At 34.8% G+C, this 14,686-nt stretch overlaps 1 protein-coding gene across 2 annotated transcripts; it reads right to left on the bottom strand.

Annotated features, from left to right (window-relative positions):
* Window positions 1-1,111: 1,111 nt before the first annotated feature.
* Window positions 1,112-14,431, bottom strand: LOC140884670 (uncharacterized protein YNL011C). 2 transcript variants are annotated; one of them, XR_012150693.1, is made up of 14 exons: window positions 14,129-14,431; window positions 9,047-9,163; window positions 8,581-8,713; window positions 8,255-8,351; window positions 7,501-7,544; window positions 5,259-5,415; window positions 4,522-4,593; window positions 3,936-4,019; window positions 3,347-3,448; window positions 2,434-2,481; window positions 2,222-2,347; window positions 1,855-1,947; window positions 1,481-1,690; window positions 1,112-1,395 (listed from the first exon to the last, which is right to left on the bottom strand). XR_012150693.1 is itself a non-coding variant. In XM_073291500.1 (13 exons), exons 1-13 carry the CDS (start codon window positions 14,382-14,384, stop codon window positions 1,571-1,573), a joined length of 1,449 nt encoding a protein of 482 aa, XP_073147601.1. In that variant the 5' UTR covers window positions 14,385-14,431; the 3' UTR covers window positions 1,112-1,570. The 2 variants fall into 2 exon arrangements, 1 of the variants encoding a protein (XP_073147601.1); XM_073291500.1 differs by having other exon boundaries at window positions 1,112-1,690.
* Window positions 14,432-14,686: the final 255 nt, after the last annotated feature.

The following is a 14,686-nucleotide window of genomic DNA, read 5'->3' on the forward strand; positions in this document are numbered from 1 at the left end:
GCTGCTTTATTCAATTAACTAATAATATGGGCATATCCCTTTGAATATATTTGTGGCCAATTTTTTCACCGTAGATCATAATTTCCTCAATTTTAATTACGACAAAATATTCTTCTTACATTTTTCGGCTTTTGGCCCCTATTTTGGGGTCATATATATAGCTGGAGGTATATAAAGAGTTTAACATTCTTAATGATAATGATATTAAACCATGCATATAATATAACCGTTATAAATTAAATAGAAATTCGTCTCTTAATATAAGATAAATTAATTAATCGATCATTTAATTAGTAATATCAATATGCTATTTTATCAATGAAATTTACAATTTAATAAGAATACGTCCAATCGCCTAAATTTCCATGTGTATTCTATTAATTTTAGTTAATTACAAATGTAAACACATCAATTTTCTTAGGTATTGGAAAATTATTTAAAAAAAATTGACAACGTACTAGCCAGATAGATAAATTGGATATAAAATGAAATTATATTGTTGCTACGCAAATTAATTAAATATCAATCACTTACCATGTAAGAAAATAAATTAGTTTAAATTCTACATATAATGATGCATGACGAGAATTCGACGTATTAAAACACCTTATAACTTTTCATTATAATTATTAATTGGATAGATTAATTAAATTCAGAATTTCTACGGTTGGCGCAATAATTGATTCTATTGAATAGAACAATCGAAACATGATGTTTGGATTGTTTTGCCGTTTAAAAGATTTGATCTGCAATATCATCCGATATAGATTTTGATAAAACAACAAACACTTTATCCTACACAATTAGTATCAAAGTAAGGTCACGTGTTCAATTATCCTGGATTGCAATGAATACAATTACGCTATATATGAAAGTCCTTTAAATTGCATTATCCATCATAAATTCCTAAATTTCAAAGCAGATCACATGATATCCGAATAGAACAATCGAAATATGATGTTTGGATTGTTTTACCGTTTAAAAGATTTGATCTGCAATATCATCCGATATAGATTTTGATAAAACGACAAACACTTGATCCTACACAATTAGTATCAGAGTAAGGTCACGTGTTCAATTATCCTGGATCGCAATGAATACAATTACGCTATATATGAAAGTCCTTTAAATTGCATTATCCATCATAAATTCCTAAATTTCAAAGCAGATCACATGATACCTATTACCATTCTATGGTTTTGATGATTCATTTACACCAACACTATAAATTACACATTTAATTTACACATTTGTGAAATTCTGTGAGGTGCCACTTGAACTCGCAGTACCTTGATGAGTAAACTCTAGGCAGTATATACACCATACATATTCAACATAATGTAGCAGATCAGACCAATGCACCACACGATCTTTCCAGAATTTCGAGGAAATTTCCTAATAAAATTTAACTTAAAGAATGGTTTCGAAAATTTGGTGCATACGGGAACTGAAATAGAGACGAAAGGGTCAGCCTTCAAACCTGCTCGTCTGCAAAACAGAAGCAAAGAAGTCAAAGACGCTTGCTTGACATACTCAGGCCTGAAAATTATCGGGAATGTCAAAACTTGGATCACATTCCAGCAACATTTTTGCTCGTGCATCCAGTTAACAGGTCAGATAGAGATTGTATCAGTGAAGCTGGATCAAATAATATGCTCCCTTTTGAGTCACTAGAAGAATCAATGGTAACCTACAAATTTCTATTTGGGTCAGAATTAACAGGAAAAAGTATAACATGATATGTGCCTAAAAAGAGAGCAATTGCTCAACCCTTGTATTTTTTAAATCAGTGTTCAGTTGTTATACTGCACTTTCCGGTGAAAGTAAGAGATACGATATATAATACAAGCGTACCACATTAAATATCCCTTGGGCAGCCAGGCAATCAATGTCTAAAGGAATTTGACCATCTTTTGGCACAAAAATTGTGTTAATGTACTGGTTTGGCTGCAAAAAGTGAGTAATTCATGTAATCAAGTCAAATGCATATAGCATAGAGGAAAATAAGTTCAAATTGTACTGCAACCTTTAGGTTCTTTCCCATTTTACATAAGGTATGATGTACTTTCTATCTCCTAGGCGGCAAAACGTTAGGCATAACAAACAATTTATATTATAAGCTTTGAATGAGGAGATTTCTCTTCGATAGTATCATTTGGAAACAAGTTCTGCACATTAAACATCTAGTATGCAGAAAAAATTCTACTAAATTAATACGCACTTGATTTATAAGACGGTTATGGGGATCTCCATAAGTTCGATTTAACGCATTTGTAATTGCAGTTACAAAGCAAGAAGCCGTGAACCCAGAAGTTTCTCTGTCGTGTGTACCATTCAAGAGAAGTACCTAAAAAATAAAATGGATGAATGCAGACTGATAGATGATGGAAGCAAATCGATAAAAAAGGGATGACTTACACAGTATCAGATTACCTTGGGACATGATCGTGTAGAAATCAGTTCCCCAATTCCAAGAAGAACCTGAAAATGAATCTTGTCCTTAAAACAGCTGCTGTTAACATTAAGTTATATAACCAGAATTTTATAATTCTGCTGAAGAATGCACATAATCTGACAGCTATTAGCACCAAAGGCAAAATTGATCGCATAAATTTGGATGCTAGATAGAATTCACAAGCTGTTTTCAGATAAGAAATAATAATATCTTTAAAAGCTCAGAGCATATAAGATGTCACTGGAGCCTAAAAGATGCTAACTTGATATGGATGAAATATGCTTCCATTTGGTAAGATAATCTTTTTATATGTTAAAAATTTTGGAAGTATTAGAGGTCAGAGAACATTCTTGTTTTCTAAGGACCTCACATGCCAAGTAGGGGTCCAGCAACCCCTCCACTTACCGAGAGGCATTTTCTTAAAAAAAAAAAAAACAAAAGTAAAACTCGGAAACATCACATAAAATGCTTTAAGAACACGGCATGCTTGGCCAAACACCCAAGGGGAAAAAATTGACATTATCAGTTAAGCCTGAGATTTCACCACTCTTTACTACCCACACAAACTGACTTCACTAGCTTCTAATAGGTATTCTCAGCAGTTGTAACAAGTGTGATAACCAAATTACAGTTCCTTGTCCTGGGGGTGGGTAGGGAGGAGGCACAGAGCATGGGCTTGGATCCTCCAGAATCTTTTTTTCATTTGTAAATTAATGTACAAGTGAACTCAAACCATTCAACATTTCAAATAGCTAGTTCATCTCGGTGATATGTCCCTTTGACACCAGCAAAAATACTGCCTAGTTCAAATAATTGAAGAAACATCAAGTTTAGTACAACCTAAAAGAAACAAAGTTTAAAAACAACAATAATTGGGATTCTTAATTTTACCAGAGAGGGACATATGGAAGTAAAGAGTGAACCCATGGCAAAGACAATGCCGTCAACACTGCTCAACTGTTCCAACACAGTTGGATTCACAGAAGGAAAGACCTGCTTGAGAGAAACATAAAGACAATCAAAAGATGAGGTACAGAACCCAGAAATGTAGAATGAACAAATTTATTCATGAAAAATAATATAACAAACCTTTGATATGCCAATGGACATAAGCATTACATGGTGTTCCCAAATAAATCCTAAGTGTTAATTTTTAGGTTTAATATGGTGGTGCAAAAGGGAGAAAGATGCATTAGTTGGGTTCAAACCTTCAGTTTTACAAATAATGTTCCCGTGATAATCTAAACCTGACTTTTCATAATATTATTACCTAATGAAATAAAGAGTTAAATTCCCTTGAAATTCTGAACTAGCAAAGTTACCATGAAAAACATTTATGACAGAGAACAGATATCACAAACACTCAACACATCAGGTTTTGTCTAGCATAAATATAAGGCAATCATTGTCTTCCACGAGAGACGTTTTATATTTATTTCCTAAAACAAAACGCAGTACATGGACAAGAAGCATCATATACCTCATGCAATAAATTGCTACCTTCGCTGGACATGTAAAACACTCGCTTTATTCTTGAAGATAGAGGTGGGACTGAAGAGTTATTCTGGAAAAGATACTTTATCAATCAACTTGAAGGATATTTTAAACGTAAATTAGAAGAATTAAAATAAAACATCAGACATCAAATTTTATAATTGTAAGCATGTCAAATTAGTGAAGAATGACGAACTTCATGGCACATAAAAAATTATATATAGAGAGTTCCTGAGTAAAATATATAAGTGGCAGTGACAAAACAACAATGGCTGCAGAAAATCAAAATTAGTTCATTATAATTGCACCAATCTTCTTAAGACTTTTACATATTAAACTTTGCCGATTCCAACAATAGACTTTCACTGTAAAGTTAATGTTCCCAAAAGGAGTATAATCCAACCCATTCCTCATCAAAAGAATGCCATAACTTGGTATTTTAAGTCATCCAAATAAAGAAAAATCAAATCGCAACATTTTAGATAGGGTAATAAACTTGGACTCAAAGCCAACAACAGTAAAATAACAGAAAAAATTAAAGGATCTGACCAAAGTGCAGAATATGTGCACACCTTATTTATGGGCTCTGTACATCCATTGGTTGGATGAGATATTTCATTTTGACCTCGTATTATAGTTCCATCCTAGATATTAATAATACAATGAGTGAAACCTCAGATTAAGTTTCATCCTGGATATTAATAATATAACAAGTAAATAAAACGTGGTAATAGTAATGCTATTCTTCACTTTCATAATTTTCCCTGAAGATTCTTCCCGCTTTACGTTGTTTGGTTAACGTTGGAAGTCAAAAAAGTTTTTTCCATGAAACATTAAATGACATACAGAGGTTTCAGACAACATCTCCACATTCAAATGCTTTAAGCAAACAAATCATCAGGACCATTTTGATGTACCACCACTGTAATATACCCTGGCACTAACCCATGCACCACAACCACACCATTGGCAGAATTGTCCTCATTAATGGTCCTACCAATAGCCCTTGCCACCGAAAATCACTGCAAGAACAAACTTCTGGCACCGCTATACAAGAAATATATTGCCAACATAGCAATGTCTCTACAGCTGCAGCCAAAGGATCCTCTGCTTCCACAAACACCTTTTCCTTTCGTATAAAATGCATGAAAGAATCAAGACGTCACAAGTACAGAAGAAAATGGAAGGAGAATCCCATGACCAGAGGTGAAATTACATCACCGGTGAATACACTTGTATTTTGACTTTTGATTTTAAAAATCCTGCAGTGCAAAATATATCTACGGAAAACAAGAAAAGATGTCCATACCCATAATTCACAGCCCAAAGTAAGCCTGTCATTTGTGGATATTACAGGAAGAACCAGACTCTCGAGGGGAATATCTGAGACACGTGAAAATAGAAAAATTGCAGCATCTAAAGACTGAAAGAATATCCTTGCTCCAGCAAAGAAAAAATTCCCTATACTGCAAATTAGACAGGAACTACTTAATGGTGATGGACAGACTAAAATCAAGATTGTGTGAATGGATTTTTTCCCTTGGGTGTCGAAATGATAAATAAGAGAGCAAATAAAAAAAATAAAATAAATTCATATATAACAAAGTAAATCAGAAAGAAACTTAATAGGATTAACCTGTAGATCATGGTATGATGGCTGATGCTGATAAATTATGACTATAAAAGATTTCTATCCAGCATAGTCCAAGTCAAGGCCACTTTTTCGTTGCACAGTTCTCCAGGTCTACTACTATAAGCTAAATCTCTAAATGGAATCAAACAAGCATGCCAGATTTTGTTCTGATAAAACTTTTCTCGCATATTCCATTTTTAAAAGATAACTATTATTGTATATTTAATGTCCTAACATCAAGAATGTATTGTTTACACGTCTGGGAAAAATTTTGGTGAAACTCAGTAAGCAGTGGATCCAATTCTTTTTGGAATCGAAGTAGATTCTTTTCAACTATGCATAGAGTTTTTTCCACCAAAACCCCCTTAGAGATATAAAAAATGCATACTTCACCCCCATGAAAATTAAATAAGTGTCTTAGCCTTTGACTTTTTATAAAATTTGCATGATTTGCCCTTGCTAACGCAATTTGTTGAACACACGTCCATGTTGCAGCTAAAAAAACAAATTTTGGGCAATATTATGTCGAATTTACAAAGATGACCTTTCATTAATTTATAACATTTTCCAGATCTGCACAATATATCTATCTGAATATAATTTTACAGATCCACATAACAAAGTTGAGTGCTCGAATATTACATGGTTTCTTTCTGAGGAAATCTTAACTCAATGTTGGGCTTCACATTGGTTTCTAATCCGCAGCACGTATGTGGGTTCAAAAATTCGCATTAGTAACGGTAGATCGTGCAATTTTTATAAAAAGTCAAGGGTTAGGACGCCTAATTGTAATTTTCATGGGGATGAAACACGTATTTTCAAAATTTCACTAGGGGTTTTGGTGCAAAAAACTCAAAAAACTTTTAATGAGATGAGGATCAATTATGTAGATCTGATGATTCTTTAGTGGAAATGGAATTCTGAAAGAGGAGAGAGCTGTATTGAAACAGATGATGCAAAGCCAGTTGGCACTTAATGTTCTTATAGTTAAATCATATCATATATATAAAATGAAATCAAGGACAAGTTAGTAGAATTATTATGGCTGTTACAATAACATGTAGCTCAAAAAAGAACAAAAAAAAGTCCTACAGTTCACACATGCATAATGACTTGACTTAAAACATCAAGCAATAAGAAAATTTCATCTGCTGGGTGAACATAATAAAATAATCCTAATTTCCCATACGATGGTTCTAGAAATAGTGACTTGGGGAAGGGGAAAGGAGAATCATATAAAGAAGGGAGTTGGCTAGGATTAGGGGATTATTATTCGTTTTTTTTTTCTCAATATCAAGACTAGCTTAGGCTAGGGAAACTAGCATTTAGCTAGGGTTGCAGCTTGTAATACAGAGTTTTATCTCTGGGAAAGAATTTCTTGTTCGAGTTTGTTCAATCAATATTAATTCAAAGTGTTTTTGACATAAATTCTTGTGGCCAAGTAACCAGTAGCCTAACAGTATGTGTCAGAAAAGGTTTCAGATATAAAATGCTTTCCACACACTTACATAGCAACGTGGCACCATTTTGGAAATTCTGCTTAAAACTTAATGATTATGTTCCCGTAGAAAAAAGTCGCTAAATCTACCTGAATTGGGTTTCATCATTTACAATCCAGCAATGAAGTCCACCCGAAATTTTCATAATATAATGGTTTTGTTAGGCTATCTAGAAGTGGGACTTATAGTTAGTGCACATCACGCTAACACAAAAGAAGAAGCATTAACACGTGAATTTAACATTTTATTGATTTCATCGGGATAGGAGAAAGTATTGTCAATTCTGTAAAGCTGCCTGCTAGGTGTCAGTTGGATCAGAAAAAAAATTGGTACCAAGAAAACTTCAATCACACGAATTCAATTCCAGTGGTTAGGCAGTTTACAGAAGCATACTGATATGTCCAGAAATAGTGAAATACCTCCCATTGCTGAAACAGAAAGATTCCTCTGAACGCCTAAGGATCTGCATAAATTTGTATTTTTAACTCACCTATATGTGGACTGTGGAGTATGTACCATGAAGCATATATATTTCGATCATGGTTATGAAAGAAGAAGATTTTGATGACAATGGGCCCTCTTAATCAACCAGAAGTATTTCCAAAATTAATTTATGTGTTTACATGTTCTATGAAAAAGTAACACGACAAACTGATCATCACAATAGGAAAATAACTCGGTTCACAGAAGTGAGGTAACAAAAACCACGGACTCTGAAACATGAAACATGAGCTTTCTTTTAAATGCTAAGAAATAACATTTGGTAAATAAAAATATCCAGTATCAAATATCCAATACGTCAGTGTTAATTAATTTACTCTCATTCTGCAACCTCCTCGAAACATTTGAACCTTGTAAACCTCCAAAGTAGTTAATTCATTATGTCTTTACCTATTCTTCACAGAACTAACTGAAATCCTATTTAGTATTCACATCAGAAGATAATCACCTTTTCATGGATACTTGAAGTTAGAGGCTCCATAGCATGGAAGAAAATCATTTCAAGATCAATAAATGAGAATTAATTGAAGATGCATTAACTTCTATTGACATATAACTCGTTGAGCAGTTTCCAACCAATTACTAGCATAATCTTTTCATTACATTATAACTTTCTTTTAACAATATTACATAACTTCTAAAGATAACATGCACGTGTTGAAATCAAGAGACCTGGTCCTGGAAATAAACCAAAAATGCTCGAATAGTTTCCCGGTAGGGTTTTGAGACGCCTATCCATAGTAAATGAGTCCCTTCCACCACATCGTACCTGTTGACTTGAAAACTTATCAAGTTAGCACTTGCCACTGCATACACAGTAAACTATAGCAAGTATTTACTGCAGAATGAAATAGATAAATGGTGCCATGAACTGGCCACGGTAAAAGAAAATGTGAATGTAAACCCATGGGATGATGCAGTTGTTAGACATGGAAACAACCCTACAGCAAATAAGCCATTAAAATGAATAATTCATGCAAACTTGTGCTTACTACTACCATTCAGATTTTGAACTTTGTGCATCAATAGGTAGCCGATGACCAAGCAATGTCCGCACAGCAAGAGCCTCGGAGGTACTTTGATCAGACAGTCTCAAGCACCTTGACCGAATGTCTCCAACGGCAGGACCACCTGCAGGCATTTCCATCAAATAAGTCCACAAAAAATTATAAACAAGCCGGACATAACTGAACCAAACACATCTTCCTAGCACTTTAGCTCTAAAACCTAGCTTTATTCTGAAAGATGTATATAAAACAAAACTGTGTTTTTACTAGCTCGTCATTTATTTCATTAGCTTTCAACGATAACAATTTTCTGATACTTTCTTTAAATCTATCTTGTTCACCAAAGGCCAGCCACAATATCATAAGCCTCTTAAAAAGGGTGATCAATATAAGACAAGAAGAAATGAAAAGCGTCTAAATAAACCAAAAAAACTCAAAGTTAACTAATGAAACACACCAAGAACACGGACAATCTCCGCTGTGCTTCCTCCGTCATCAGAAACAGGGAGCACATGAGCCACACGAGTAGTTAACTTCTTAAGCTCTTCCACAACACCATTAAAGGCCGTTCCACCTGCAACACTGGAAATTATTAGACAGATGTTAAAATTTTATATGATATGTTTCTATTCCAGAAAGTCCCAAAATGGGTATCAACTATTTCACATGGCCATGGGCCACACCGATGAACCCGTCTAATGTCACAAACTTAAGTAATAAGTGAACTCAAACTCTCAAACACGTACACATTAGTGATAATTAACACATTAATATGATTGTATACATATAAAAAGAACAGAGTTTCTGGATAACAACCGATTCTGTAACAAGAAGAGCGGTCGTTCTTTCAAAGAGCGCTTATTCTCCTTCATGTACAGCCTATTCCCCCTAACCCTAATCAGGCCAGGAAAGGTAGGAATGTAATGCAGCACAATCATATCGTGCTTCGGTTTTTAAATCTTATCCAAAGGTTATTTGAAAACCCCTATACCTACGAACCATCTTAATTCCCACTCTATGTACTTGGGTACGCAACTAATCAGCACATTACATAGAGTGAAGTATGTAGATTTAAGTCAATCTTTGAAAATGAAAGTTACAAGACAATCTGCTTCAAAACAATGATTAGTAGAAATCTGTTCAGGATTATGTAGTTTGATAATCCAAGAAAATCTTAATATAAGACTAGGAAATCCCATTAAGGCAATCTTGGAAACGAGTGAAAATCATAGAAGTGTGATTCTAAGAACTCATAAATCACAAAGAGAAAGGAAAGACAATAATCTCAGCATTCGAAACACCCAACTCCCTTCTTTCACATTCCATGAACAAATAAAAAGTATTTAGTTAGGTTCATAAATTCATGTGTTACATGTACAAGTGCAATTTTTCTGAAAATGCAAGTTGTGGTCCAAAATATGTGAATCACACATTCCCAACTCACCTCATTCTGGTTTTTGAGTCCGCCCCGTTCACTGAAAGGGAAGACAACATATTTATTTACATACCTAGAATGACCAACTGACACATCAGATTTCTACCTCAACACATAATAAGATCTTGATTGGAACATGCCAGCATGAGTCCTTTCTGTTTAGTGTTAATACAATTGCTGAGTCCTTGATACAATGATTTGGGCCTTGGTCGCCCTTCAACAAAAAGCATTATGTTGGCTAATACTTATAGTTCAAAATTTCAGAGAGGAGTCCTTAAATCGGCTACTAAGATTTAGCTTCACAAGGACTCTGAGTCCTCATGCTGACGATGAAAGTTAAATGCCACGAGGACCACAAGTCCTCAAGTCGGGAACCAATGTCACGCCCTGAGTGCGGAGCCGATGACACCGGCATCACCAAATTATATATTCAAAAAACAACGAGCCTCGGAAAGTTTATTCATTCCATGAAAACTGAAAATGTTGTCTTTACGTCTGAAATTTAATCGAAATTACAGCAGCAGAAAATACATGCTAAAACATAAACAGTAGTGGGTTTGTTACAACAACGGAGTTTAAACCTAAGACTTAAAATAACATAATAGCAGCAACATTTCTCTTGTCATTCTTTCCACAACAGATCTATCATCCTCAAAACTCAATCGATTCTTACTCTAATTCGTTATCATTCTTATATGGAAGAGGGGAGTGAGTGACATGGGAAACCACTCAATAAGCGGGGATAATTCTTCCAGTTTTAAACGTTTTTAAACAAAAGTAAATATAAATATCGCTGGAGTAGCAAAACTCAAATATCATAACCGGTATCTGAACAAGATCTCATATAAAAAAATATGCACTAAATAAAATTATGTCCCTCATAGCATATCAATCTCCTTCCTATTTTTATTCATATAAAAGGTGAGGCCAATAACCATTGTAGGACCGGAGCGGTTGCCGCTTTAGCAAAAGTTATAGCTAGTGATAATGGTGCAACTCAAATCTTTTAAACTACACAACAGCCCAAACGTCATGATTCGATCGCTCTATCCAGCAGAGACAATTATTGCACCCCAACAATCATGTAGTTAATAACCAAAATTCGTATACAAAAGACCACTTACAATTGTTGGTGATTGGTCCCTGAAGTGTTTGAAGATGTTTTAAACATTATAGCACTTCAAAAATCGCCTTTTTCATAGCTTGAACTTGAAGGATTCTATGCGAGAATTTGCTTGAAGTTTTGGGTGTACTTTTAACATTATACGTGTTTGGTATTTATAAGAGTTCAAAAGGGTGGTTACCACGCATTATTACCTCTCATTATCTCTATTAACTACCTATTACTAGCCCTATGAACATCCTCGTCAATTGCCTCCATAAATCCTTCCTTGTAATGGTAGAAAGAACCTCTAATCATCACAATTTAATACCCATAATCTCCATTAACTACCTATCACTAGCCCCATGATCATCCACGTGATTTATTTCCATAACTTCTCTCAAGTAATGGTAGAAAAAAGGGGGAAAGTTGGTGGGTTTAACTCTTTGCCATTGTCCTCACAGCTAAAGTTAAATTTTATCATGACACTGAGCCCTCACATCATCTAGTAGTTAAAAAATTCAAATTGGCTTATACTTATAGTTCAATAGAACCTTGAGTTCTCACATCCGATGTCATGGGAAAATTTGACATACTATTGTTGAACTAATGCCTTTTTTAATTTATTTACATATGATATGACTTAATATAAACAAATTATATAAAACACAAGGACAGACATCAAAAGAGAGAAGTTTTACTTAACATATGTGCATTTCAATTATACAAGTCTATATATTGGACTTGGGCTTAAAGGCCTTATAAGGAACGTCCTTACCGCAGCCCAAAGGTCTAGAAAGTACATGCCTTGCCCTCCAGACAATACGTATAAACCTTGAATTGGGATGTTCGACCTTCGAAGGCGAGATGGGGACAAAAACAAAGCCCAATCGGCCACCAGATTAAAAGAATTCCATTGATTGGAAGAAGTCCTTTCGCGCACCGAATCACAGGCTACAAGCTGAGTAACAAAGATAAAAAGCCGAAAATGAAATGCCGAGGCTTATCTCGGGGATTACTACTTTCTTGCTGAGTCTAAAGTGACATAGCAAATTGTCTTGAATGAGATGAACAATATCGTGTGACCAAACCACCAATATTCCATTTTCAATTTTTGAGGCCAGGAGCAATCCATATACTACTTCTCAATTCCTTGGAACAAGAACCAGGGTTCAAGAGGCTTGACAAAGAATAAAAACTCCATTATCCAAAATTTGTCAGAGCTTGAACTATGCTCCAAAAACTGGTATTCGAGGCAAGCAACAAAATAAATAGCTTGATCTTCATATCTTTTAAATAATCCGGCTGACACAAGGAATCCCAGGTCATGCCATGACAATTCTGTGCAGCAAATCATCAGCTCATCAAAACCTAGAGGTACGTTGACTCTGAGATGAGATACAGTAAAATAACTGGATAGGATTCGGAAAAACAGGACCCTTCCAAATATGACAGATTTTCGATGAAAAGTTTATATTTGAAATTTTTGGATGATTTCACCTTATTCTACTCGAAAGAGATCAATCTGTGTACTTGCATGTCTCGTAACTCATAATAGATAAAATTTATAAAAAAAATAATAACTCAATACAACGTTGGGGCAGATTTCATCAACACCCAAAAATGCGAAAACCTACATAAAGTAGTTGTATTTAAAACTCTGTGTTTTTAAAGTATGGCCATGCAACATTAGGCCATGCTTTCGGGCTAGCATTAATTGACATCTTTTACTATCTTTTACTATATTATTAAGTCTAAGCACCCTATACAAACCGTTTATGGTGTCATGGTGAATTTTCACCTATTTATTCCTTTTATACCCCTACATACACTATATCTCTCCAAACTTCCTCCCCACTTCTTACGCCTTTCAACAAACCTCCATCTCTCTCCAAACTTTCTCTCCACTACTTAGGCCTTGCAACAGACTCCATATATATTTTTTACACTATATTTTTCTGAATTTATTTTTATTTCTGTTTTGTGTAGTTATAAGTTTCAACCTTTTGATACATTCATTTTTTTAAGTAGCAATACATCTCTTATTCACTTAATTATATGTTATCACATACATACATAATTATAAACATAGATACTTTTAAATGTCTAATTTTCGTCATTTTCATGTTTTAGCAAAGCACGATCTCAAAATGTCGATTAGAATGTAGAATTGATCAGGATAGCGCAGCCTTGAGCTCAACCGATCAGCCAATCTAACAGATTACTTTTGTATGCCTGTGGTAGCTTGAAGGAAAGACTTCAGGTCTACTTTTGAGGGCCCAAATTATTCGAATCATGGTAAATTTGGAAATATCCAGAAAGATTAAGGCAGAGCCACGCAAATCTCAAAGGCATACGTCATACGAAGCTCGTATCGAATGAGCAAAACGATGGTATGTGTTACTCCTTAAAAGGAAAGAAAAACCTTTTATGCATTTATAAATGGATCACGGATAACATAAATAAAAGCATTCTCGTTTTCATTTACAAATAGCACATAGCATACTCCAAAAACTTTTTCCGACGATCCCCAACTTGAGCATCGAATATGCGTCACCTCAGAACAACTGAATGGGTTCTAACATGATTTTTTTTTTGCTGTTTCAGGCCACAGTCACTTAAAAATCGAGCATCGTGGGGAATTTTCAGAGAATTTGGCTGCATCATTTGAGAATACTGGAATGACTTAAAAATAGCATTTTCTTCTGTTTTTAAAAAAAAAATCTTTAATTGGTGTGTAAAATTCCAATTCCAATAACTAAGAATGCAATTCTTGATTGTAGATAAGAAAACAAAACGAAATTCGAAAGCGGCATATAAGATATAAAACAAGAACCCACGTGAACGAAGAAACAATTTAATGACGTACAAATGCATTGTAAAAAGATGAACGGATTCCATGATTCCACAACTAACAAATCATTTCACTTACCTTTTTCTCGAAAACCCAGCAAAAAAAAATAATTCGAAACATGAATAAAGGAGGGAGGAAAAAACTAGACCTGAGAAAACCAGCAAAGATGGGTGATTGGAATCGTCGTTTGGAGTAGCGGAGGCAGATGAACAGGGATAGTGGATAGTGTCAGTTCTGAAAGGGGGAACGGCCGCCATGCAAGAGAAGTGGGACGAAGGATTTCTTGCGTGGGAGACGAATAATGGGAATGGAATTGGGAAATTTCGGGTATAAATAAGAGGAGAATTAGAAGTTGAGGGGAGCAAGGAAAGCGGGGGTCCCATTCCCAAGCAACTGTCCGCCATGTTTGCTTCAATGGAAAAGGAAAAACTTCGCTACATTACATATATATTTCGGTTGCCCAAAATTCATAATCTCCCACATTTACTTGAGACAATTATAAATTGTGAGTTTTTGTTTAACAAATTATTATATATCAATAACACTCTGTATCATGAAAAAATCGGTCCCACCCCATGGGATAGATTGAAACATATGATTGGTCCAAATGATGTGGACCCCACATGATTGATGTGGGGCCCACATAATTGGTTCAATGAGGGAGTTTTACCTACTCAATGGGGTAATATCCATGGGATAGGATCGA

The sequence above is a fragment of the Henckelia pumila genome, chromosome 2, assembly GCF_033568475.1.
Source record: "Henckelia pumila isolate YLH828 chromosome 2, ASM3356847v2, whole genome shotgun sequence".
NCBI classification, from domain to species: Eukaryota; Viridiplantae; Streptophyta; class Magnoliopsida; order Lamiales; family Gesneriaceae; genus Henckelia; species Henckelia pumila.

What these genes read in the sequence shown, in the direction of transcription:
- LOC140884670 (XM_073291500.1), bottom strand. Translation starts at nt 14,384, where the DNA reads ATGGCGGACAGTTGCTTGGGAATGGGACCCCCGCTTTCCTTGCTCCCC. An exon ending in CAAAGTTCAAAATCTGAATG is followed by an intron (nt 8,352 to 8,580) that starts GTAGTAGTAAGC and finishes TCAAGTCAACAG; the next exon opens with GTACGATGTGGTGGAAGGGA. An exon ending in CTACACGATCATGTCCCAAG is followed by an intron (nt 2,348 to 2,433) that starts GTAATCTGATAC and finishes TTTATTTTTTAG; the next exon opens with GTACTTCTCTTGAATGGTAC.